This window comes from Coregonus lavaretus, assembly GCF_964263955.1.
Source record: "Coregonus lavaretus genome assembly, chromosome: 14".
NCBI lineage: Eukaryota > Metazoa > Chordata > Actinopteri > Salmoniformes > Salmonidae > Coregonus > Coregonus lavaretus.
The window spans coordinates 28,289,183-28,316,828 of NC_140001.1; the positions used below are offsets into that span (position 1 = coordinate 28,289,183).

Here is a 27,646-nt window from a genome sequence, read left to right on the forward strand (position 1 = left end):
AATTAAAACATTGAGACGGAGGAGGATAGAGTAACGTACGGCCTCGGTCACCTTTAACACATTCATCTGCATACAGTGAACATCCAACCACTTTTTGGAAATAAATATACAATAAACACTTTTGGAAAATAACTATATTTAATATATATAATGCTGAAACAATAAGGACCTCTCCAGAAAATGACAGTATAAAAAAATAAGACTCTTAGAACATACAGGCCAATCAAAAATAAATTAGAATACAGAGAAGTCATGACCACGGCCGGCACATTTTTTACACAAACAAGAAACTGCTACGACCAATTGATTTGCTCTCCAGCCTTAGTCATATTGATTTATCACAAAACACAACCATATCGCTTCAGTCACAGTAACCTCAAATGTAACCCTGCAGATAGCAAATCAAAATGGTCGCTTTTTCATGAAAACCCCCCAAAAATATAACTGCAATGACATCCCATTCACAGCACTTTGCAAAACAAATGTGACACAGGAGGTTGGTGGCACCTTAATTGGGGAGGACAGGCATGTGGTAATGGCTGGAGCGGAATAGGTGGAATGGTATCAAATACATCAATCACATGGTTTCCATGTGTTTGATGCCATTCCATTCGCGCCGTTCCAGCCATTATTATGAGCCGTCCTCCCCTCAGCAGCCTCCACTGGATTTAAACCACATCCATATAAACTAAAAGTACATTATGTAAACACAGCAAACGCATCACACTTTCTATGGGGCAGAGGATGTCACTGTGTGGTTAAAAACAAACATTCACAGGGGTGGCGTCACAGTTTCTGGGGCCTCATTTATTAACCGTGCATAAATGTCGAACTAAATTCTGGCGTACGTGGAGATTCTAGGATTTACGTGCAAACAAATGATTGGGATCTATCAAACTGTCGCACACAACATATATGCATGTTTTCATTGGTAAATCAGAGCCATACTATATTTGTGCGTGAACTAACGCTACAACTCCGCCTGGAAAATGCCCTCCATTCACCTTTTATGGTAACAACAACGCCCTCATTTGCTGTATGATTTGGAGATGTTGGAACTGGGCCATGATATTTGCTAAAGGAAAGCGCAATGGCAAATGTGATCACATTTCTGTAGAGGTATGGGCAGAATGTTTTAATTTTTTGCAGTGACTTAATTAAAACAAAAAATGCATGCCGCCTATAGCGAGTGCCAAACACTGGCTACACATTCTACAACATTGATTGTCTATTGAACAAATTCAAAGTAAATGCTGCCTACAGTCCACATGTCTACGCAAAATATGAATTGTTGTTAAATATTTTGTTTATCAATACATGATTGTGTGTCTATCTCCTGCCTTTGAGATTAAACAGGCTATTATGTTGTGCTCCTATCGTACAGCAATACTGTAGCCTAACCATACTACCGGTCTACTAAGTGTCTCAAGGTCGAGGAACAACAAATGCGTGCCCCTTGAGAGACAGGGGGCGGGGCTAGGGCTGTGTGGAAAGCAGCATGGAGAGAGAGAGCAGATAGAGATGACTCAAGTAGCGAACTAAACTATAAAAATGGACGTTACACACAGCGTTTCACATTTAACTCTGTCCTTTGGAGCAGGTTGACAGCCAATGGTCCATTCAACCACAAGACAACACCAGTTTCACAGGGCCCCTACAGACATGACCCAGGGTCAGAGATGCCAGCCCAATACAGGAGATATGAGGACGGCTCCATTTTTACCCTTCTGTAAGTCAGTCTTTTCACCATGGTTGTACACTAGCACAGAGGGGACAGCGCGGCTGTGTGATGTCACTCAGATCCTGGTTAACCGTCCCTCAGAATGTGAGTCCAGAGTAGACCTCTGCTACTAGTATTCATTACATACAGGAAGAGGGTTGGCTGGAGGGTAAACAAAGGCCTCTGGCTCCTCCTCACCCCTCTCTCTCATCACTGTCTGTTAACTTAATTCTCTTCCTTCAGCGTTTGTCCAGACGTTTATCCATTTCCTTTCGAACCCGGGCCTGCAGTGTCACCCTCATGGCTGAGTCCAGAACATTCTCCTCTGCTACGCGCTCCACCACCCTCTCTGGCTTGTCCTCCTAAGAGACAGGAAACAGGGGTCACGAGGGCACATTGTTCTGCATGCAACAGGATGAGCACCATCATAACTATATAGACACTATAGACAGACAGACCTTGTGTACAATGAAGGAGGTGACACGGCCAGAGTCAGCCTGGTAGTCCAGCCAGAAGAGTTCAGTTCCATGGGTCTCTGGCTCTGTACTCGACCCACTCTCATTCCCCTCTTCAGTCTCTGCACCCCCTCCTGGCTCAGATCCATCTGGAGACACATACATAAATACACATCACCACTAAACTGAGTCTTACATCAAGTTGACAGAAGAGTTCATACTAGCAGCAGTGTTTTCTTACTTCCGCGTCGAGGATGGTACACTTGGATATCTGGCCGGCGGGGCCGTCGGGGGGTAGTGGTGAGCCTGGTCCTCTGACGCTCATTGGCCTGCTTTACCTGCTTATCATAGTCATCTCTGCAAGACATCAAAGTGATAAGTCAGTGTCTGAATCTTGCAGTAAGAGAGACATTATTTATATAAATTAGAGAGTAAGAAGGCCATTTAATTCAAACCATTGGAATGATTGTGAGTGTCCAACTTCTAACAATATCCATGATGAGTGAGCTGTGATGGGTGTAGTTTGTACACAGCAGACAGCAATATCTGTCAATGGTATTGATACTCTGAAGAGTCCCCTTTAGCTCAGTTGGTAGAGCATGGCGCTTGCAACGCCAGGGTTGTGGGTTCGTTTCCGACGGGGGCCAGTATGAAAATGTATGCACTCACTAACTGTAAGTCGCTCTGGATAACAGCGTTTGCTAAATGACTAAAATGTAAAATGTAAGAGGGGCAGTTCTCTGTTAGACGTTGTGCGCATGCCCAGTAGAGGTTGGAATGAGTAGGCGTACTAGCGATGAATTTCAACATTATCAAGAAAACCCTCGAAACTGAACGCTCTCAGAATTGATTACATTGACAAAATAGATAGACAAATATACACCCCGCACGGCATGTTAGCTCAGATTAGTGATTCACCTGGCAATCTGGTTCCTTCGAATGTGGTATAAGAAACCATGGCTCATGTCCAAACGACCCGTACGTTTATATTTGAGCGCTTGTTCTTCATCATCCCGCAAAATCTCCATCGTGAGAGATGATGGACAATGTATTTAGTATTTAAAATGGAACATTATTACTTCTTTATATGCACAACACCATCAACTGCATCATAACGTTAATCAATCTTTCTAAGGGCTTCCACTAGTTACCACAGCCACTAAGTCAACCTTGGCTATCGTAAAAATTCATTAAAACAAAAACGTACTTTTTGGTCTTAATTTAAGGTTAGGCATGAGGTTATCATTGTGGTTAAGGTTTTAAAATCACATTTTAAGAAGAGAAATAGTAGAAATGGGCGGGGTTTATGACTTTGTGACTGTGGTAACTAGTGACGAACCTTTCAAAGTGGTCTGGGCTACTGTCTAACTAGAATTGCACACGGAGTTGCGAGCCTGTCCATAATCTATTTTTAGGATAAAGTTTCTACCCCTGCAAATGATACTTTTCTCATATTTTTAATCTTCATGAATTATTTTCTTTTTAAATTGTTTAAAAGCTGCGTTGCTCTTTAGAGGCCCAAATAAAAATGGCCAACACTATTTAATCTCAACCGTTCTGTTTTTGCCAGAGTAAATGTGAAAACACGGGGTTAAATTCTGGTTGGCCATCTTGATATTGAAACCGGGAGTTTTGGATGTGTGCACTGCTCTTCGTTTGGGGAGCTTAGCTAGCTACTAGCAAAATCAACTCACCCCTGGCTTTAGTAATATTATCTCTATTTTTCCCCATACGCATCAAAGATTAACACGATGGTCTTTGTAAAACGGGAGAGAGAAGTTGACTTGGAAAACGATGAAGGTAACTAACGTTAACGATTTGAAACCGTGTATAAGCTAACGCTAGCTAGTGACAAGCTAGCGTTTATTTCCAAGCGTATATGTTAATATTTGCTAGCCAAGTTAGCTAGTTAACCTAAATAACATTCTCGGTAGGTAGCTAGTTCTAGTTGACTAATGTATTGTTAACTAGCTAAGATCCCAGCTTCAAAAGTGTCCGTCTAGTTTTGCCAGAAGATACCGACCCTACTGTTACGCTTGTTTACACTGAGCTACACTGGGGTCGGAACGCAACACATTAAGACACTACTTCTAATTATTCTATGTTATATTGGCGATCGCACAATTTAATGAAACGGGATTCCCAAAAAACGGAAAAAATAAATAAACTAAACTACTTTTCTGTTAAATTAAATAGATCTGATCCCAACACAAGCTCAAGGGGAACCTGGGAGGGCGGGTCTTCCGGTGCCAGTATCCCTTGCAAGTCTTCAGATGTAAAATAATTTAGTCCCAAAAACATTTATACCGCAGCCACAATAATGTCCAGACTTCTTTGAGACCTGTGCCATACAGTTTAACTGTGGCAATGAACACCACAAAATCCACCCTTTTAACACACAGGGTATCTTTTGACTGGCAGCAAACATTTACTACAGGCTGTGGTGCGTCCACTACCATATCTTCGCTAGCATCACTTGTTTTCTCAATTATTTTAATCGCCTCAGCTCTAACTTTTGCCACCTAATCTCCTTCACCCTTACAGGGCACTCCAGGAACTCGGGATCAACACCGTCATCTGTTCTTCAGTATACTCTGTCAGGACCGACGGACTTCCATATTTTTCTCCATTCACCCAGCAGGTCAGACAACCACACCAGGAATCCTCTTCAGGTATTCCACCTGAACATCCGTCGTCACCCCTGAGATGACTCCTTTGATGGGTGCTCTACTCCGAAGTTCAAAACAAAACTTCTGTTGTCCGGATTCTTTTGAGCCTCAGTGCAATCTTCCTCTGTTCTAAAGAAATACAATGAACAAAATAAGACCACTCCTGGTCACTCTGACAGACTCTACTTTTCCCAGCGCATACTTCACCATATTCAACACCTCAAACGGGTCTCCCACATATGTATAATTGTTTACAATGGAGGAGGAGTACCAAGATGGCTGCGCTGTGGCATCAATACAGCGTCCCCTGTCCGTCATCCAGGGTTTATACACATCATAGGTTGGAAAACGTACCTCAATGCAGGGCTGGGATATGCCACTGAACTCCAAATTGTACCTTTATCCACACTGCTTTTTATTTTTTATTTTTTATTTCACCTTTATTTAACCAGGTAAGCCAGTTGAGAACAAGTTCTCATTTACAACTGCGACCTGGCCAAGAAAGCAAAGCAGTGCGATTAAAAACAACAACACAGTTACACATGGGATAAAACAAAACGTACAGTCAATAACACAATAGAAAATCTATATACAGTGTGTGCAAATGTAGTAAGTTATGGAGGTAAGGCAATGAATAGGCCATAGTGCAAAATAATTACAATTTAGTATTAACACTGGAGTGATAGATGTGCAGAAGAAGATGTGCAAATAGAGATACTGGGGTGCAAAATAAATAACAATATGGGGATGAGGTAGTTGGGTGGGCTAATTACAGATGGGCTGTGTACAGGTGGAGTGATCGGTAAGCTGCTCTGACAATCGATGCTTGAAGTTAGTGAGGGAGATAAGAGTCTCCAGCTTCAGAGATTTTTGCAGTTTGTTCCAGTCATTAGCAGCAGAGAACTGGAAGGAATGGCGGCCAAAGGAGGTGTTGGCTTTGGGGATGACCAGTGAGATATACCTGCTGGAGTGCATACTACGGGTGGGTGTTGCTATGGTGACCAATGAGCTAAGATAAGGCGGGGATTTGCCTAGCAGTGATTTATAGATGACCTGGAGCCAGTGGGTTTGGCGATGAATATGTAGTGAGGGCCAGCTAACGAGAGCGTACAGGTCACAATGGTGGGTAGTATATGGGGCTTTGGTGACAAAACGGATGGCACTGTGATAGACTACATCCAATTTGCTGAGTAGAGTGTTGGAGGCTATTTTCTAAATAACATCGCCGAAGTCAAGGATCGGTAGGATAGTCCGTTTTACGAGGGCATGTTTAGCAGCATGAGTGAAGGAGGCTTTGCTGCGAAATAGGAAGCCGATTCTAGATTTAACTTTGGATTGGAGATGCTTAATGTGAGTCTGGAAGGAGAGTTTACGGTCTAACCAGACACCTAGGTATTTGTAGTTGTCCACATATTCTAAGTCAGACCCGCCGAGAGTAGTGATTCTAGTCGGGCAAGCAACGTTCGATTGAAGAGCATGCATTTAGTTTTACTAGCGTTTTAAGAGCAGTTGGAGGCTACGGAAGGAGTGTTGTATGGCATTGAAGCTCGTTTGGAGGTTTGTTAACAGTGTCCAATGAAGGGCCAGATGTATACAAAATGGTGTCGTCTGCGTAGAGGTGGATCTGAGAGTCACCAGCAGCAAGAGCGACATCATTGATATACACAGAGAATAGAGGCGGCCCGAGAATTGAACCCTGTGGCACCCCCATAGAGACTGCCAGAGGTCCATACAACAGGCCCTCCGATTTGACACATTGAACTCTATCTGAGAAGTAGTTGGTGAACCAGGCGAGGCAGTCATTTGAGAAACCAAGGCTATTTAGTCTGCCAATAAGAATGCGGTGATTGACAGAGTCGAAAGCCTTGGCCAGGTCGATGAAGAATGCTGCACAGTACTGTCTTTTATCGATCGCGGTTATAATATCGTTTAGGACCTTTAGCGTGGCTGAGGTGCACCCATGACCAGCTTGGAAACCAGATTGCATAGCGGATAAGGTACGGTGGGATTAGAAATGGACGGTGATCTGTTTGTTAACATGGCTTCACAGAGAAGATTGAAATACTGCTAGTTTCCCCTTGAAATTGTCATTTTCGTCCTCATGCTAGCTACCAGTGGCCACCACAGCCATTTTGGAATGGCAGTGTCATTGAGGTACATTTTCCAACTCGTGTCTCGCGCCGGCTCCACGGTGTCTTAATGTAACCATGACTGCATTCCGAACCCAGTGCATCTCAAGTGCAATGGTAGAGTAGGTATCTTCTGGCAACTTCTAGCTAAGTTAGTGTTAGCCAGAGGCTTTTTGTAAACAGAAAGCTCTGGCGTAATGTAGCTACTGTTAGCTAGATAGCTACGATTGTTGTCATTGCTAGGCATCAAATTAGCTAGCTACACTGAATTATTTGTTGTCATGTTCTTTGTCTTATAGCTACAGTGCCTGTGAAAATAGGCTGTTCATCCGAGGACCGCAGAAGTCGCCACTGTCCCTACCTCGACACAATCAATAGGTAACGTGTACAAGAACAGGCATTTCTTGAATGTGTAATATTTGTGTCACTCACCTCTAATACCTTTGTCTTCAGGAGTGTGCTGGACTTTGATTTTGAGAAGCTGTGCTCCATCTCGCTCTCCCACATCAACGTCTATGCCTGTCTCATCTGTGGGAAATACTTCCAAGGTAAAGTATCCAATACTTCAAGATTAACATTGTTACTTGCCTCCCTACCTGAGAAGTGTTCAGAAATGATTTGACCTAAACTAATGTGTGTGTGTGTCTCAGTGTGCAGCTCACCCACCATGTGTTCCTCAATCTGCACACACTCAAGTTCTACTGTCTGCCAGATAACTATGAGATCATTGACTCATCCTGGAAGACATCACGTTCAGTCCACATAGATGGGTTTGCACACATTAACCCTGTAATAAGAAATACCATATCAATCAAATGTATTTATTAAGCCCTTTTTACATCGGCATATGTCACAAAGTGCTATACAGAAAGTCCTGAGGCATGGTCCTCCGGGAGGGGAGAGAGAGAGAGAGAGAATTAGAGGGAGCATACTTAAATCCACACAGGACACCAGATAAGACAGGAGAATTTTCACCAGATATACAGTGAGGGAAAAAAGTATTTGATCCCCTGCTGATTTTGTACGTTTGCCCACTGACAAAGAAATGATCAGTCTATAATTTTTATGGTAGGTTTATTTGAACAATGAGAGACAGAATAACAACAAAAAAATCCAGAAAAACGCATGTAAAAAATGTTATAAATTGATTTGCATTTTAATGAGGGAAATAAGTATTTGACCCCCTCTCAATCAGAAAGATTTCTGGCTCCCATGTGTCTTTTATACAGGTAACGAGCTGAGATTAGGAGCACACTCTTAAAGGGAGTGCTCCTAATCTCAGTTTGTTACCTGTATAAAAGACACCTGTCCACAGAAGCAATCAATCAATCAGATTCCAAACTCTCCACCATGGGCAAGACCAAAGAGCTCTCCAAGGATGTCAGGGACAAGATTGTAGACCTACACAATAGTAATAATAATAATATGCCATTTAGCAGACGCTTTTATCCAAAGCGACTTACAGTCATGCGTGCATACATTTTTTGTGTATGGGTGGTCCCGGGGATCGAACCCACTACCTTGGCGTTACAAGCGCCGTGCTCTACCAGCTGAGCTACAGAGGACCACGCAAGGCTGGAATGTGCTACAAGACCATCGCCAAGCAGCTTGGTGAGAATGTGACAACAGTTGGTGCGATTATTCGCAAATGGAAGAAACACAAAATAACTGTCAATATCCTTCGGCCTGGGGCTCCATGCAAGATCTCACCTCGTGGAGTTGCAATGATCATGAGAACGTTGAGGAATCAGCCCAGAACTACACGGGAGGATCTTGTTAATGATCTCAAGGCAGCTGGGACCATAGTCACCAAGAAAACAATTGGTAACACACTACGCCGCGAAGGACTGAAATCCTGCAGCGCCCGCAAGGTCCCCCTGCTCAAGAAAGCACATATACAGGGCAGTCTGAAGTTTGCCAATGAACATTGAATGATTCGGAGGAGAACTGGGTGAAAGTGTTGTGGTCAGATGAGACCAAAATGGAGCTCTTTGGCATCAACTCAACTCGCCGTGTTTGGAGGAGGAGGAATGCTGCCTATGACCCCAAGAACACCATCCCCACCGTCAAACATGGAGGTGGAAACATTATGCTTTGGGGGTGTTTTTCTGCTAAGGGGACAGGACAACTTCACCGCATCAAAGGGACGATGGACGGGGCCATGTACCGTGAAATCTTGGGTGAGAACCTCCTTCCCTCAGCCAGGGCATTGAAAATGGGTCGTGGATGGGTATTCCAGCGTGACATTGACCCAAAACACACGGCCAAGGCAACAAAGGAGTGGCTCAAGAAGAAGCACATTAAGGTCCTGGAGTGGCCTAGCCAGTCTCCAGACCTTAATCCCATAGAAAATCTGTGGAGGGAGCTGAAGGTTCGAGTTGCCAAACGTCAGCCTCAACCTTAATGACTTGGAGAAGATCTGCAAAGAGGAGTGGAACAAAATCCCTCCTGAGATGTGTGCAAACCTGGTGGCCAACTACAAGAAACGTCTGACCTCTGTGATTGCCAACAAGGGTTTTGCCACCAAGTACTAAGTAATGTTTTACAGAGGGGTCAAATACTTATTTCCCTCATTAAAATGCAAATCAATTTATAACATTTTTGACATGCGTTTTTCTGGATTTTTTTGTTGTTATTCTGTCTCTCACTGTTCAAATAAACCTACCATTAAAATTATAGACTGATCATGTCTTTGTCAGTGGGCAAACGTACAAAATCAGCAGGGGATCAAATACTTTTTTCCCTCAATGTAACAGACTGACCCTAGCCCCCCGGCACATAGACTATTGCTGCATAGATACTGGAGGCTGAGATGGGGTGTCGGGACAGGTGCATCGTCAACCAGGCAAGATATAACCCCAACCACTTTGTCAAATCACAGCCCCCAGACCACCAGAGGGATATCAACAGACCACCAACCTACTACCCAGACACAAGGCTGAGTATAGCCCACGAAGATCTCCTCCACTGCACAAGCAGTGGAGGAAGTGTCAGATGCATTCATTCAAACATGCACTGATTAAATGGTGCTAAACCAATAGTTCTGAATTATAAGGTATAACTGTTATTGTTCAGCCATGGTTTGTGCAATAATGGAGGTGGTCATATATTTTTGTTCTTTGTGTTTAGTATGTACTGAAGCCCACGTTCACCAGACAGAACATTTCTGGATTGGACAAGCAGGGCAAGCTGTATCGAGCCTATGATGGCACCACCTATCTGCCTGGCATAGTGGGGCTCAACAACATCAAGGCTAATGACTACGCTAATGTGGTGCTGCAGGTAAGACTGTTATCCTCCACAGAGTATCCACTGGTGAATCAGACCTCTCACCATTCACATGCTGCTAAACCTTTTCCTGTGTGATCATCCATGTAGCTCAGTTGGTAGAGCATGGCGCTTGCAACGCCAGGGTTGTGGGTTCGAGTTCCACGGGGGACCAGTATGAAAATGTATGCACTCACTACTGTAAGTCGCTCTGGATAAGAGCGTCTGCTAAATGACTTGAATGTAAAATGATTATTGTGAACTGTCTTTATCCTTCCAGGCACTGTCCAATGTGCCCCCACTGCGGAACTACTTTCTGGAAGAGGAGAATTACTGCGGCATCCGTAGGCCACCTGGTGACATCATGGTCCTGCTGGTGCAGCGATTCGGTGAGCTGATGCGCAAGCTGTGGAACCCACGGAACTTCAAGGCCCACGTGTCACCCCACGAGATGTTACAGGCTGTAGTGCTGTGTAGCAAGAAGAACTTCCAGATCACCAAGTAAGGTACGATTTTATTATATCACATTCAGTTAGGCCGTGAGCCATGATTCTTAAGAACAAAATGTTTTTAGTACAGTCAAATGTATGTACAGTTGAAGTCAGAAGTTTACATACACCTTAGCCAAATACATTTAAACTCAGTTTTTCACAATTCCTGACATTTAATCCTAGTACAAATTCCCTGTCTTAGGTCAGTTAGGATCACCACTTTATTTTAAGAATGTGAAATGTCAGAATAATAGTAGAGCGATTTATTTCAGCTTTTATTTCTTTCATCACATTCCCAGTGGGTCAGAAGTTTACATACACTCAATTAGTATTTGGTAGCATTGCCTTTAAATAGTTTAACTTGGGTCAAACGTTTCGGGTAGCCTTCCACAAGCTTCCCACAATAAGTTGGGTGAATTTTGGCCCATTCCTACTGACAGAGCTGGTGTACAGTGGGGGGGAAAAAAGTATTTAGTCAGCCACCAATTGTGCAAGTTCTCCCACTTAAAAAGATGAGAGAGGCCTGTAATTTTCATCATAGGTACACGTCAACTATGACAGACAAAATGAGAGAAAAAAATCCAGAAAATCACATTGTAGGATTTTTTATGAATTTATTTGCAAATTATGGTGGAAAATAAGTATTTGGTCACCTACAAACAAGCAAGATTTCTGGCTCTCACAGACCTGTAACTTCTTCTTTAAGAGGCTCCTCTGTCCTCCACTCGTTACCTGTATTAATGGCACCTGTTTGAACTTGTTATCAGTATAAAAGACACCTGTCCACAACCTCAAACAGTCACACTCCAAACTCCACTATGGCCAAGACCAAAGAGCTGTCAAAGGACACCAGAAACAAAATTGTAGACCTGCACCAGGCTGGGAAGACTGAATCTGCAATAGGTAAGCAGCTTGGTTTGAAGAAATCAACTGTGGGAGCAATTATTAGGAAATGGAAGACATACAAGACCACTGATAATCTCTCTCGATCTGGGGCTCCATGCAAGATCTCACCCCGTGGGGTCAAAATGATCACAAGAACGGTGAGCAAAAATCCCAGAACCACACGGGGGGACCTAGTGAATGACCTGCAGAGAGCTGGGACCAAAGTAACAAAGCCTACCATCAGTAACACACTACGCCACCAGGGACTCAAATCCTGCAGTGCCAGACGTGTCCCCCTGCTTAAGCCAGTACATGTCCAGGCCCGTCTGAAGTTTGCTAGAGTGCATTTGGATGATCCAGAAGAGGATTGGGAGAATGTCATATGGTCAGATGAAACCAAAATAGAACTTTTTGGTAAAAACTCAACTCGTCGTGTTTGGAGGACAAAGAATGCTGAGTTGCATCCAAAGAACACCATACCTACTGTGAAGCATGGGGGTGGAAACATCATGCTTTGGGGCTGTTTTTCTGCAAAGGGACCAGGACGACTGATCCGTGTAAAGGAAAGAATGAATGGGGCCATGTATCGTGAGATTTTGAGTGAAAACCTCCTTCCATCAGCAAGGGCATTGAAGATGAAACGTGGCTGGGTCTTTCAGCATGACAATGATCCCAAACGCACCGCCCGGGCAACGAAGGAGTGGCTTCGTAAGAAGCATTTCAAGGTCCTGGAGTGGCCTAGCCAGTCTCCAGATCTCAACCCCATAGAAAATCTTTGGAGGGAGTTGAAAGTCCGTGTTGCCCAGCGACAGCCCCAAAACATCACTGCTCTAGAGGAGATCTGCATGGAGGAATTGGCCAAAATACCAGCAACAGTGTGTGAGAACCTTGTGAAGACTTACAGAAAATGTTTGACCTGTGTCATTGCCAACAAAGGGTATATAACAAAGTATTGAGAAACTTTTGTTATTGACCAAATACTTATTTTCCACCATAAATTGCTAATAAATTCATTACAAATCCTACAATGTGCTCGCACACGCTTTTTCAGTTCTACCCACAAATGTTCTATAGGATTGAGGTCAGGGCTTTGTGATGGCCACTCCAATACCTTGACTTTGTTGTCCTTAAGCCATTTTGCCACAACTTTGGAAGTATGCTTGGGGTCATTGTCCATTTGGAAGACCCATTTGCGACCAAGCTTTAACTTCCTGACTGATGTCTTGAGATGTTGCTTCAATATATCCACATCATTTTCCTTCCTCATGATGCCATCTATTTTGTGAAGTGCACCAGTCCCTCCTGCAGCGAAGCACCCCCACAGCATGATGCTGCCAACCCTGTGCTTCACGGTTGGGATGGTGTTCTTCGGCTTGCAAGCCTTCCCCTTTTTCCTCCAAACATAACAATGGTCATTATGGCCAAACAGTTCTATTTTTGTTTCATCAGACCAGAGGACATTTCTCCAAAAAGTACGATCTTTGTCCCAAAGAGGCACTGAGTTTGAAGGTAGGCCTTGAAATACATCCACAGGTACACCTCCAATTGACTCAAATGATGTCAATTAGCCTATTAGAAGCTTCTAAAGCCATGACATAATTTTCTGGAATTTTCCAAGCTGTTTAAAGGCAGTCAACTTCTGACCCACTGGAATTGTGATACAGTGAATTATAAGTGAAATAATCTGTCTGTAAACAATTGTTGGAAAAATTACTTGTGTCATGCACAAAGTAGATGTCCTAACCAACTTGCCAAAACGATAGTTTGTTAACAAGAAATTTGTGGAGTGGTTGAAAATGAGTTTTAATGACTCCAACCTAAGTGTATGTAAACTTCCGACTTCAACTGTATGTGTTGCCCTTTATGTTGCGAATAAACTAATCTGCTGATTGGTCTCTGTCCTGTAGGGGATGCTGTGGACTTTCTGTCATGGTTCATGAATGCTCTGCACAGCGCACTGGGAGGAACCAAGAAGAAACCTTGTGAGTGGGAGGTGAAGGGGACTGATGACTGGGGTGGAGGGAGTGATGTTGGGGAAGGATATGACTTAAACCTTTTTCATTGTCTTTATCATTCAGTGTTGTCTTCCTCACTATACAACCTATGAGATTAACAAAGATATCTCCCTCTTCTGTCCCATCTGTCGCCTATCGCCAATATAGCAAGCCTTACCAAAGTGTTCCAGGGTTCTATGAGTATCTTCTTCAAGAAGCTTCCTCACCCAGATTTGGTGAGTGGCTTATTGTCAGACCTTTGTAAAATGAAGACTGCATCATTGTATCAAAGTTTAAATCCTTACTTGTAAATTCATGACTTCAATATGATTACATATTTGAAAATCTAAATAGTTAATACTACATACCTTTCTCTCTCTCCAGCCACCAGAAGAGAAGCAGGCTCTGCTGTTGAAGGAGGAGTACCAGGAGGAGATGTCGGAGTCTACCTTCCTCTTCCTGACCCTTGACCTCCCCACAGTACAAGGATGAGAAGGAGCAGCTCATCATCCCACAGGTCCCCCTCTTCAACATCCTGGCCAAGTTTAACGGCAACACAGAGAAGGTACTGCCCTCAAACTCCCACTTACATTAGCTCAGAGGAACAGCACTCCTATGTTCAAGCCAACCATCTCTCCCACCAAGTTAAATGAAAACTAGCCTCAGAAGCCTAGGCTTCTCACGTTTTGTTTGAAAGCCTCATGAAGACGGTATAAAGGTGTGGGCTAGATGGAAACTAGTGATGCGTTGCCACTTATCAAGCCAAACAAATGTTGCATGGGTTGCTCTACCAACCAATGTTGTTTCAGAAAAATTCTGACTTGCAACAAGCTAGCTAGCATAGGATACAAAACTAATGCTGCATAGGCTACTAAAACAAAAGCGAGTGTTAACAGCCAGCGCTCCCATCCAAAGCAAAATCTTTCAAAAGTCGAGTCAACGGGACAAGATTTGGAAAGATGGCCTGTGAGACTTCAGCTTCTGTTTGAAATAATCTTAAGTGCTTTATCACCTCTTGATTTTCCTCACCTCTTCGCACTTTCCTCTGGTCCCTTCACCCTCCTGTTTGCTTTTAGGAGTATAAAACCTACAAAGAGAATTTCCTAAAAAAGGTTCCAGTTGCTCAAGCTTCCCCCCTATCTCATCTTCTGCATCAAGAGGTTCACCAAGAACAACTTCTTTGTGGAGAAGAACCCCACCATCGTCAACTTCCCCTTCACGTAAGAGATTGTTGCATACTTTCCCCATGTACTCAATGGTTATTTAGCATCATGCTCAGCCTGATGATTTCATGTCTGTATTTTTGACTCCTTGCATTTGCTCCTTGACCAGGAACGTAGACCTTTGTGAGTACCTGACAGAAGAGGCACAGGTCACAGAGAAGAACACCACCTATGACCTGGTGGCCAACGTGGTGCATGATGGGAAGCCCACTGATGGGGCATACAGAATACATGTCCTGCATCATGTAAGTGACAGCTGCATTTTTTAGGACTTTCTCCTAGTGTACTCTAAAGGATCACATTTGCAGAGCTTTAGATGTGCAGTATTTTATGACATAGTGAAATAAATACTCGTCCTGTTCAGTTATTGGTGCTAATGTGTGCCTTTTTTGGGGGGTCACTGAAGGGCACTGGGAAGTGGTACGAGCTGCAGGACCTACAGGTGACAGATATCCTGCCCCAGATGATCACACTGTCAGAGGCCTACATTCGGGTAAGCTCTGTTGTCACATTGACAACTGATTATACAAGATGCTGTTGTGTTGTGTGGTTCTGTGTTCCAGATTTGGAAAAGAAGAGAGAACAAAGATGACAAAACTAACCACACAGGGGTGTGAATAAGGCATTGATCGTATTGAAAGATTGATTGTACAGGCAAGAGATGTCACTTGCCGGCCAGTGGTCAGACGAGCCCCAAAAAGCCACCAGAGTGGAACTGGACACTGTCCAAGATGACCTCAGGGTAAGCCCCCACCACAGGACTTTTTATTTGTGGATTTTGGATATCGAGAAAACAATGTCTACTATTTTTTGGTTCTTCACGTCAGCTTTTAACTGTAAATGGTGGAATTAAAGCAGCTTTGAAATGTCTGTTTCCAGTCATTAATATTATTTGATATGTTTGACCTTTTTGGATGAAATGTGTTGATTTATTCACCCCCCGAATCTTTGCCAGAGTTGGGTCTTTATTTGTGAAACAAGGTAGTAAAAACAATAAATAAAATGTCAACATTTTGAATAAGACATTACCAAATAGTGAGAGTTACAAAAGGATGTTCCTATTGTAAGCATTACATTATAGGATACATACAGTGGGGAGAAGTATTTGATACACTGCCGATTTTGCAGGTTTTCCTACTTACAAAGCATGTAGAGGTCTGTAATTTTTATCATAGGTACACTTCAACTGTGAGAGAAAGAATCTAAAACAAAAATCCAGAAAATCAAATTGTATGATTTTTAAATAATTAATTTGCATTTTATTGCATGACATAAGTATTTGATACATCAGAAAAGCAGAACTTAATATTTGGTACAGAAACCTTTGTTTGCAATTACAGAGATCATACGTTTCCTGTAGGTCTTGACCAGGTTTGCACACATTGCAGCAGGGATTTTGGCCCACTCCTCCATACAGACCTTCTCCAGATCCTTCAGGTTTCGGGGCTGTCGCTGGCCAATACGGACTTTCAGCTCCCTCCAAAGATTTTCTATTGGGTTCAGGTCTGGAGACTGGCTAGGCCACTCCAGGACCTTGAGATGCTTCTTACGGAGCCACTCCTTAGTTGCCCTGGCTGTGTGTTTCGGGTCGTTGTCATGCTGGAAGACCCAGCCACGACCCATCTTCAATGCTCTTACTGAGGGAAGGAGGTTGTTGGCCAAGATCTCGCGATACATGGCCCCATCCATCCTCACCTCAATATGGTGCAGTCGTCCTGTCCCCTTTGCAGAAAAGCATCCCCAAAGAATGATGTTTCTACCTCCATGCTTCACGGTTGGGATGGCGTTATTGGGGTTGTACTCATCCTTCTTCTTCCTCCAAACACGGCGAGTGGAGTTTAGACCAAAAAGCTATATTTTTATCTCATCAGACCACATTGCCTTCTCCCATTCCTCCTCTGGATCATCCAGATGGTCATTGGCAAACTTCAGACGGGCCTGGACATGCACTGGCTTGAGCAGGGGGACCTTGCGTGCGCTGCAGGATTTTTTTCCATGACGGCGTAGTGTGTTACTAATGGTTTTCTTTGAGACTGTGGTCCCAGCTCTCTTCAGGTCATTGACCAGGTCCTGCCGTGAAGTTCTGGGCTGATCCCTCACCTTCCTCATGATCATTGATGCCCCACGAGGTGAGATCTTGCATGGAGCCCCAGACCGAGGGTGATTGACCGTCATCTTGAACTTCTTCCATTTTGTAATAATTGCTCCAACAGTTGTTGCCTTCTCACCAAGCTGCTTGCCTATTGTCCTGTAGCCCATCCCAGCCTTGTGCAGGTCTACAATTTTATCCCTGATGTCCTTACACAGCTCTCTGGTCTTGGCCATTGTGGAGAGGTTGGAGTCTGTTTGATTGAGTGTGTGGACAGGTGTCTTTTATACAGCAAACACGTTCAAACAGGTGAATAAAAATGCAAATTAATTACTTAAAAATCATACAATGTGAATCATACAAAGTAGGAAAACCTGCAAAATCGACAGTGTATCAAATACTTGTTCTCCCCACTGTATACTCATGTACATTTAGTTGGATCACAAAAATCTAAATTGTATATTAAGGTAATGCATTATTAAAATGTTGACATTACTGATTTAAAGGATTTCTCAACAGGAGGTACATGTTCACTAATATCTTCAAGACACTTTGCCACTTTTTCATTTATTGTACTATATTTGTTCTTCCTGATTATGACTGATTTTAACTGAAGATACTATAGCCTACCTTTTATTGTAGACAACTGAAAAGTCACAACACATTTCAAATGTAAATTATTATACTTGTGGATATGTGCTTAAATAGGTCCAATATTATTTTAAGTCAATAATTTACATTGACTTAATTACTTACTGTACTCATAACAGCCTACCCAGTGCAAATCATCTCAGTGCTACAACAGCCTACCAGAAGTGCAAATCAAGGAATTATTTAAATATACAGGAATTTTACTCAAATTGCTCAGTGTAATATCAGATGACCAGTTAAATGAAATTGACAAATATTTCATTTATACTGTGGCAAAGAAAAATCATTAAGGCAACAGTGCAATCAGTTAGTAACAAGTGCAAATCTAAAACATATGTTTGGCAGATAAATCATCAGCTTCATCCATGGAGGGAGAACTCTGGGAGTGGTTCTCAGCTCTAGTTCCACATCAACTTCTGGCAGAGGTCTACCATCTGGAGTTGTATCAAAATGAAAATAAAACCAGATCAGAAATAATGCAGCAAAACATTGGTGTGGGTAGGGTTGTTTTTCAGACAATACACAATGGCAGACATGACTTGTACTTGGGTTGTTGTATTAGATAAGACCATGGCCCAGTTTCCCAAAAGCATCTTAAGTTTAAGACCGGTCCCGTGTAGCTCAGTTGGTAGAGCATGGCGTTTGCAACGCCAGGGTTGTGGGTTCGATTCCCACGGGGGGCCAGTATGAAAAAAATAAAATGTATGCACTCACTAACTGTAAGTCGCTCTGGATAAGAGTGTCTGCTAAATGACTAAAATGTAAGTTCATCGTTAGAACCTTCGTAGGAGCATAGTTAAATCTGAGCTGTTTCCCAAAACCATTGTTATTAACGTTGCACTTAATCTAATCTAACGAAGTCGTAATCTAACGCCTGCCTCAGACAACTCGTAGAACAGCTAAGTATCGTTAGATGCTTTTATACACAGAAGATCTCCGCTAAACATGGAATCACATGGTTTATCCGTCTCTGACCGCCGATAACAAAACAAAGTTGACTACAAATAAAGTTGTCAATGTCTTTGCAATTGATACAAACAAGCAATGTACAGTATAAAAATATACTTCAAATGAAAACCCAGATGACTGCATTAAAATATAAGCAGAAGGCTATAGGCCTATTTCAAACATATTGAAATAACTGATTGAACATGAAATGTAGGCTAAGTTATTTTGCTACTTATAGGCTACTGTCTAATTTGTCTCAATATTTCATGATGTGTAGCCTAACAAGTGCGCAATGATGTGCCAAATCGGTTATTTAGTGCATTTTTATTGGGTAAGCATTAGAATTAGCCGCCTCAATATTTGCAGCCGTAGGTGGTAATATCTCTCTAGGAGCTGATCCGTCAGTATTGTGAAATAATTATAATGTTAAGGAAAGATTTGAAAGGAGAAACCTGATCTGAGAGCAGCACTCCCTTTCTATCGATCCTATCAGTATCGACACACTTAGCGACCGCTCTCTCATGTTACATCTACGATCGTTGTAGGAAAGATGCATTGTTAAAAACACTTGTTCTATCGCTATCGGGAAACCGGGCCCATGGCAGATCTAGTTTACTTACGCCACACCCCTGAGCGGTTTTCAAGTCCCTGCAGATGTAACTGGGTCCCCAGGTACACTGGTTCTTCCCCAGAAGATGCTGCTCTTTCACAGCAACACACACATCAGCTCTCTGGAGGACACAGAGATATACACTGAGTGTACAAAACATTAGGAACACCTTATTAAAATTGAGTTGCACCCCCTTTTGCCCTCAGAACAGCCTCAATTTGCCGAGGGCATGCTCTACAAGGTGTTGAAAGCGTTCAACGGATGCTGGCCCATGTTGACTCCAATGCTTCCCACAGTTGTCAAGTTGTCTGGATGTCTTTTGGGCGGTGGACCATTCTTGATACACATGGGAAACTGTTGAGCGTGAAAAACCCATACCCCGTTCAAAGGCACTTAAATATTTTTCACCCTCTGAATAGCACACATACACAATCCATGTCTCAAGGCTTAAAAATCCTTCTTTAACCTGTCTCCTCCCCTTCATCTAGACCGATTTAAAAGTGGATTTAACAAGTGACCTCAAAGGATCATACCTTTCACCTGGTCAGTCTATGTAATGGAACGAGCAGGTTTTCCTAATGTTTTGTACACTCAGTGTATAATCAGCTGATATACTAAGACAAGACTCCGTCACCTTACACACAATCAAACCACTTGTCACTGGGACAGTCACTCTATATAAGAGCAGTGGTCATGGTTAGTAATTAGAAGAAGTGGTCTGGGGATATAGATGGTGAGGTTAGCAATGTCACAGACACTGTAGAGTCAGAGGAGGACCTCCTACGGCTGGATGGGAATGGTTTAATTACCTCGCATGTATCCGGAGCATCCATTTGGCTTCCCAGAACCTTCTGTAGCCTGGGGCCATAGAGTTTGGTGAACATTTCACACTGGATAGAACACAAAGACCGGTACAATGAAACTGACGTAACTACTTTTAACACAACTAAAGTTTTGTTATTCTTGTCTCTTACGGTGACTACAGCACAGAGCACTATATTTAGGCCTATTCTCCTGGTACTGGTAGTGGAGGCAACTTGCATAAGCTCTGTTGTGCTTCTCATACACTAAATAAACATGTAGGGGCTAACGGGTGGATGTAAAGTAGAGGGACTGGGCAGACCTTGGGGATGGCGTTGGGGTGCTGCAGGCAGACAGACTGGAGGAAAGAGGTGGTCTGAGGTTCAGTGGCATTGAGACCCAGGTGGAGCCGGCTCAGAACCGCAAGGGTACGGCAGGAATCACAGTCAGAGGGGAGGGGCATCTCTGGAGAGGAGGGTCAGGGTTACAGAGGGCTACAATGTGGGAGAGCAGTGTCAAGTGAGACAGAGAATCTACAGATCAAGGAGAGCATAAGCGATGAGGGAAGAAGAGGAGAGAGCAGAAAGGAAATGTGTAGCCCACATAGTCATATCAGTATGAGACCACACACATACAGTGCATTCGGAAAGTATTCAGACCCCTCGACTTTTTCCACATTTTGTTACGTTACAGCCTTATTCTAAAATGTATTAAATGTTTTTTTTCCCCATCAATCTACACACAATACCCCTTAATGACAAAGCAAAAACAGGTTTTTAGAAATGTTTACAAATGTATTACAAATAACAACCTGATCACATTTACATAAGTATTCAGACCCTTTACTCAGTACTTTGTTGAAGAACCTTTTGACAGCGATTACAGCCTCAAGTCTTCTTGGGTATGACGCTACAAGCTTGGCACAAATGTATTTGGGGAGTTTCTCCCATTCTTCTCTGCAGATCCTCTCAAGCTCTGTCAGGTTGGATGGGGAGCGTCACTGCACAGCTATTTTTAGGTCTCTCCAGAGATGTTAGATCGGGTTCAAGTCCGGGCTCTGGCTGGGCCACTCAAGGACATTCAGAGACTTGTCCCGAAGCCACTCCTGCATTGTCTTGGCAGTGTGCTTAGGATCTTTGTCCTGTTGGAAGGTGAACCTTCGCCCCAGTCTGAGGTCCTGAGCGCTCTGGAAAAACATCCCCACAGCATGATGCTGCCACCACCATGCTTCACCGTAGGGATGGTGCCAGGTGTCCTCCAGATGTGACGCTTGGCATTCAGGCCAAAGAGTTCAATCTTGGTTTCATCAGACCAGAGAATCTTGTTTCTCATGGTCTGAGAGTCCTATAGGTGCCTTTTGGCAAACTCCAAGCAGGCTGTCATGTGCCTTTTACTGAGGAGTGTCTTCTGTCTGGCCACTACCATAAAGGCCTGATTTGTGGAGTGCTGCAGAGATGGTTGTCCTTCTGGAAGGTTCTCCCATCTCCACAGAGAAACTCTGGAGCTCTGTCAGAGTGACCATCAGGTTCTTGGTCACCTCCCTGACCAAGGCCATTCTCCCCCGATTGCTCAGTTTGGCCGGGCGGCCAGTTCTAGGAAGAGTCTTGGTGGTTCCAAACTTCTTCCATTTAAGAATGATGGAGGCCACTGTGTTCTTGGGGACCTTCAATGCTGCAGACATTTTTTGGTACCCTTCCCCAGATCTGTACCTCGACACAATCCTGTCTTGGAGCAGTACGGACAATTCCTTCGACCTCATGGCTTGGTTTTTGCTATGACATGCACTGTCAACTGTGGGACCTTATATAGACAAATCATGTCCAATCAATTGAATTTACCACAGATGGACTCCAATCAAGTTGTAGAAACATCAAGGATTATCAATGGAAACAGGATGCACCTGAGCTCAATTTCAAGTCTCATAGCAAAGGGTCTGATACATTTGCAAAAAATTCTAAAAACCTGTTTTCGCTTCGTCATTATGAGGTATTGTGTGTAGATTGATGAAGGAAAAAAACAATTTAATCAATTTTAGAATAAGGCTGTAAAGTAACAAAATGTTGAAAAAGTCAAGGGGTCTGAATACTTCCCGAATGCACTGTATGACCTTATGATTGAGACATGAGCTCTGGTCTGACCAAATCACCCCACTCACCCATGCTGGGGGTCTCCTGGAACAGACACAGGTGCAGCATGACACAGATGGAGTGAGGGGCGGCTGACGACAGCAGGAAGTCAACAATCTCCTTTCCATACTTGTTGATGAAGTCATCACACTGGTCTTTGTAGCTTGCAGGCAGGAGGCCACACACCTCACCCATTAGCTTCACTACGGCATCCTGTAAGGGTCAAGGGTGTCCAACAATTTGTTAGTGAGTGTGGACACGTGTGGGGAAAATATAGACGTATTGAGAGAGTTACCTCAGTCTTCTCCATAGGCAACATGCTCTCCAGTTTCTTCATAAGATAAACACAGAAGGTACACTGTGGGCTGACCTGCACCTAGAGATGAGATTAGCTGGTGAGAGAGCATTCAATGCAGACAGAAAAATTACAAATGCAGAACTAGAAAAAAAAACACATTGACAAACAAACAAAAAGGGCAGGCAAGGGACTTCCGTTCCTAGACTGTACAAAAGTTCAGCTCTCACACTCACCTCTGGGCTGGTGCCTGAGTCGAGTACAGCATTGGACAGATCGATGTCAGTGAAAGTGGGAGGAAGCTGTTCAGGTGCTCTTCTCTCTGAGCGGACAGCACACAGGCCCAGAACCATACATGTCTCACCTGGCTTCTACAGATATGAAGAAGGAGAAAGACAATTGAGAAGTCATTCTATTATAGAATCACAACATTATTGCCCATGATAAAGGGAATGTAGGAACATTTTGGATGGTTATGTTGTATAAAATCCCTGTAAACTGGACTTCCCTCTCTGTATGTTTGAAGTGCTCAGACACTCACCAGTATGCCAGTGAGGTACTGGATGGCTTGGGGCAGGTACATCTGCACCCGGGATATACAGTGGCTTTTAGCCTCATCTCCGGGGAGGCGCAGACACAGGGCATCCAGGGTGTTGTGGATCAGCTCCTAAACAATCAACACAGGTACACATACAGTTACAGTACACTACTGGTGGCTCACTTTGTTGAGGGGTGAGATGCACAATGACATGTGAATTTGACATCCTTCTAGCAGTCTTGGTTTCAAGCTTAGAGTTCAATATAATGTAGTCTCTGTTGACTACTATAAGGGAGTTGCTCCGAGATATGGTATTCTATATTTGCACAATAAACAGGAACTGAAAGATGGGGGAGGAATGGCGTGAGACCAGAAGGCTTTTTTCATATTTCCTTGTATCTCTTGTCTACAGAAATGAAATCCGAAGTACCACTTTCTGATCAGGGTGTTATCTGCAACTCTGGCTACAAAAATACAATGACAGAAGACATACTTCAGCAGAATCAGAATGGGTACTCACCTGGGTGTCTGTGTTGGAGATCATGTCTGTGAATAGCTCAATGATCTGGCTGCAGTCTGAGCAGATGTCAGTTGTCTGGTAGAAGGGGAAGGTCAGAAGTGAGAGGTCAGCGAGTAACTATAATTTAAAATGTTCAGGCATAACCCCCTACATCTCTAACCTAATAACCACATGCTCTTCAGCATGTGTACAGTTCAGGCATGGAATCTCTGATGAAAAACGGCACACCACAACAACTGTCTTTCTGAAGTTTAAAAATAACTTGTTTTGTAGTGTGTGAAAGCACAGGCTTGGTGAAACGGGCTGTGTTACTAGAAATATGTGGCCAAGATATGGAGTTTTCTATAGATGTGATTAATGATTTATGAACCAAGTACAGGGCTATATCCCCTAGAATAGAGAATACAAGTTATACAATTGGTAACTATTAACAGGTGACTACTTGAGTTAATGGGTGTAGTCTCCATCAAACCTGGTCCTGGAGGAGACATGTTAGATATTTTGGTTTCACACATACAGCAATTTATATCTTACTGAAGACTGCTGTGTGATGCCCAACTTGGCCCTGGTAGGCTCACCGATGACCATGGTCTCACCTGTGAAGATCCCGCAGAATAACCCCCAGTTTAGTTTGTTAGTATAAACAAAAGTTGTTAACTAGGTCAGATGTAGACTAGTACAATACATCATTTCTATTCAGATATTGGAATAAGGCACTAGCCTGGTGCCAGTCTTGTTTCTGCTCTCTTGCCAACAGCTGTGTCCATTAAGTTGTTCAGCGATTTTTTTTCGACATTTATAAAGTTCGCATTGAAAATAGATGCGACAATTGCCTACTTGGGTGCGTTTCCATTTAACTATCTTGTGTCGATAAAAAACAGCTGGACGTATTGACGTCACACCTAAAAAACGGTTTTTCGCAAAAACCTAGTGTCGAATAAAAATGTAGTGGTTGAAATGTTTTCATTACACATTTAGGCAAATTGCGCATTAATAAATTGGCGACAGCCTGTATGCCCTCCCACCTATCTTCGTGTCTCAGGTAGCCTGCGAAAGCAAGCATGGATAGAACGCAATTGACTAATATTTGCCATATTCCAATAATTCTCATGTGCCAACGTATCGCCACGGTCCGTGCCATGGTGAAACTTGCACTCCCATAGATCTGAAATAATTGAATGGTGAAACTTGCCAACCTGAAATGCAAAGCGAGTCAGGGATTCTTGAAAGTCATATTTATATTTATATGAAAAATAATGACTTTGCAAGCAGTAGACATTAAGAATTATGTGTGGAGTGGAACTTTATATACTGAACAAAAATATTAACGCAACGATTTCAAAGATTTTAGTGAGTTACAGTTCATAAGGAAATCAGTCAATTGAAATAAATAAATTAGGCCCTAATCTATGGATTTCACATGACTGGGCAGGGGTGCAGCTATGGGTGGACCTTGGAGGGCATAGGCCCACCCACTTGGCAGCCAGACCCACCCACTGGAGAGCCAGGCCCAGCCAATCAGAATCAGTTTTTCCCCACAAAAGGGATTTTTACAGACAGAAATACTCCTCAGCACCCCCCCAGCCAGATGCGGAGGTCCTAGGCTGGCGTGGTTAAACGTGGTCTGTGGTTGTGAGGCTGGTTGGATGTACTGCCAAATTCTCTAAAACGATGCTGGAGGCAGCTTATGGTAGAGATATGAACATTCAATTCTCTGGCAACAGCTTTGGTGGACATCCCTGCAGTCAGCATGCCAATTGCACGCTCCCTCGAAACTTGAGACATCTGTGGCATTGTGTTGTGTGACAAAACTTCACATTTTAAAGTATCCTTTTATTGTTCCCAGCACAAGGTGCACCTGTGTAATGAGCATGCTGTTTAAATCAACTTCTTGATATGCCTCACCTGTCAGGTGCATGGATTATTTTGGCAAAGGAGAAATGCTCACTAACCGGGATGTAAACAATTTTGTGCACAACATTTGAGAGAAATAAGACTTTTGTGTGTATGGAACATTGCTGGGATTTCTTCTTTCAGCTCATGAAACTTGGGACCAACATTTTACATGTTGCGTTTATATTTTTGTTCAGTGTAGTTAGGCGTGACATCACGTGCCCCGCGTACCTTAAAAATGATTAGGCAATCATTTATTCGAAAAACACCGTTTCCATCATTTGTCGCAATAAAGACAAGTTCCAAAAGAAAATGACACCCCTGTTGAACCGATATTTGATCGATCTTTAGAAAAATGTATTCATACCTGCCGTCTTAATTGTCCAGCCTAATCTGGCAAGGACCAGACCGCATCATGTCCCAAATTTTGAACAGGCCTAACGTATTCTACGTTATGCAAAGGAAAAACCCACTGGGCACAGACGTCAATTCAACGTCTATCCACGTTGGTTCAACGTAATTTTGTTGAAATTCCGTGGAAACAACGTTGATTCCACCAGTGTGTGCCCAGTGGGAAGGAAGCAAAATATCTTCCATAATCTGGCATTGCTAATTGAAGAAAAAAAGCACTGTGGTCAAAATCAGAAAATAGCACGACTGCTTCTTAGCGCAGTTTTAACGGATGTGTTTGTGCAGAATCCAGGTCTATTTTTGTAACTGTTAATATGTAGCGACAGCCATTTAGTGACAGCGACTCGTTAGACATGGAAGGGTTTGCCAAAAAGACTGTCAACATAGAAGAATATATATGCGCTAGCCATGTAGCTACTTACCAATACAAAAAGATGCCAAGATCAACACAATAAATGGTAAAACCGACATCGTAAGAGAGGACAGAGAATGATTTACAGTCAGCCCTGTATCAATAAAAGTGACAGTAGTATGATCTTTCCGATGGCTATGAGTCCGGAAGCACAGATCATGAAGGGAATAATGCGTTTAGGCCATAGAGAAAGATAGAGGACTCTAGTGCACAAAAGCCTATGTTAGCATGGGCAGCGCCATTATGGACTTTCATCATATTGAAATTGTCAACCGGGTGGGACTTCCTATGACAGGGTCTCCCAAAGTCGGTGCACGTTTTGTTTTTTGCCCTAACACTACACAGCCGATTCAAATGATCAAAGCTTGATGATTAGTTGATTATTTGAATCAGCTGTGTAGTGCTAGGGCAAAAACCAAAACTGAGTTTGGGAAACCCTGACCTATGGGTTAAGGAAGGATCACATAATCCCATCCATAGCCAATGAATTATGCTCGTGAGTAAACATTCCATAACTGCAGGTGGCAGTAAATGTATACCTGTTCCAACAACTCATTCCAGGTGGTAGTATTCACCGGTTTAGTTTGTTTACCAAGTAGTAGAAGAATAAAATGGACTACTCAAAATGGAAATGGCCTCAATGCCCGTGCACTTACAAAAAGCGTCTGCTAAATGGCATATTATTTATTATTATTATTATTATACAAAGAAGAGTCCTCTATCATTCTTTATGGTTTAGGCAGAGTCGAAAAAACAACAGTCACATGTTAAGGCTTGCTGTGTCAAATGTTCCTTACCAGAGGTGTATTCACTACCGTATTCGGTTGAAAAACGTCTCAAAACCGTTTACTCCAAATGGAGAACGTTTTGCAACACAAACTAGAGTTTATATTGGACAAATTCAGGTAGGTCCCTCCCCGTTTCGTTCCGTTTGGTTTCTAGTGAATACACCTCAGTTAACAGATTTTTAAAGCTATAATCCTTAATTGAAACAATAGCAAAGCGGTCACCCCTGTTTTGGTATAAAGCTGAGGGATGGGCCTGGAGAAATGTAACCACTCTCAAATTCATAGACAGCTATGAATGCAAGGACTGACCATCCATGATATCAAAATTATAGTTTTAACCATGTTTTGAGGCTATGCAGTGTTTGTTTACATTTCCATTGTTTACAAACATTGGAGTAAAACAAGCTTATATTTTGGGTTCTCATGGGGTATGACCAATAATTTATATATACACTTGATGACAGCAGCTTGTATGTGAGTGGGTGTGCATGTGTGTAGAGTCAGTATAAATGTATGTGCATATTATGTGTGAGTGAGCAGATGATGGAGTGAGTGTGTGTGTGAGTGTGTTGGGTCCTGTGAGTGTGCAAAGAGACAGTGTAAAACTTAAAATAAAAGGTCAATAAAGGTACAAGGTTAACTCAGATAACCAGTGTAGCTATTTTGTTAGCTATTTATAATTTGTATTGCTTGGAGATAGAAGCTGTTCAAGAACCTGTTGGTTCAGACTT

General features: G+C 42.9%; 2 protein-coding genes and 1 pseudogene across 4 annotated transcripts; 1 reads left to right on the forward strand and 2 right to left on the reverse strand.

Moving 5' to 3' along the window:
- Positions 1-161: 161 nt before the first annotated feature.
- LOC311141403 (UPF0561 protein C2orf68 homolog) lies at positions 162-3,284 on the reverse strand. The gene is made up of 4 exons (XM_084176719.1): positions 3,094-3,284; positions 2,417-2,532; positions 2,179-2,324; positions 162-2,082 (listed from the first exon to the last, which is right to left on the reverse strand). The coding sequence occupies exons 1-4, from the start codon at positions 3,201-3,203 to the stop codon at positions 1,960-1,962; spliced, it is 495 nt and encodes a 164-aa protein (XP_084032845.1). The 5' UTR covers positions 3,204-3,284; the 3' UTR covers positions 162-1,959.
- A 551-nt stretch (positions 3,285-3,835) lies between these two features.
- Positions 3,836-15,661, forward strand: LOC311141407 (ubiquitin carboxyl-terminal hydrolase 39-like; annotated as a pseudogene). Its single transcript, XR_014615521.1, has 13 exons — positions 3,836-3,975; positions 7,273-7,351; positions 7,427-7,576; positions 7,624-7,729; positions 10,103-10,255; positions 10,521-10,746; positions 13,524-13,598; positions 13,779-13,846; positions 13,995-14,175; positions 14,687-14,830; positions 14,943-15,078; positions 15,240-15,326; positions 15,397-15,661. The product of XR_014615521.1 is annotated as a ubiquitin carboxyl-terminal hydrolase 39-like (transcript).
- Positions 15,662-15,778: 117 nt separating this feature from the next.
- Positions 15,779-26,320, reverse strand: LOC311141401 (prosaposin-like). Of its 2 annotated transcripts, XR_014614222.1 has the most exons (12): positions 26,138-26,320; positions 23,946-24,007; positions 23,412-23,486; positions 22,895-23,020; positions 22,590-22,724; positions 22,354-22,434; positions 22,088-22,271; positions 20,255-20,397; positions 19,941-20,021; positions 19,142-19,252; positions 16,120-18,007; positions 15,779-15,946 (listed from the first exon to the last, which is right to left on the reverse strand). XR_014614222.1 is itself a non-coding variant. In XM_084176714.1 (11 exons), exons 1-11 carry the CDS (start codon positions 26,184-26,186, stop codon positions 17,972-17,974), a joined length of 1,083 nt encoding a protein of 360 aa, XP_084032840.1. In that variant the 5' UTR covers positions 26,187-26,320; the 3' UTR covers positions 15,779-17,971. The 2 variants fall into 2 exon arrangements, 1 of the variants encoding a protein (XP_084032840.1); XM_084176714.1 differs by having other exon boundaries at positions 15,779-18,007.
- Between the last annotated feature and the right edge of the window lie 1,326 nt (positions 26,321-27,646).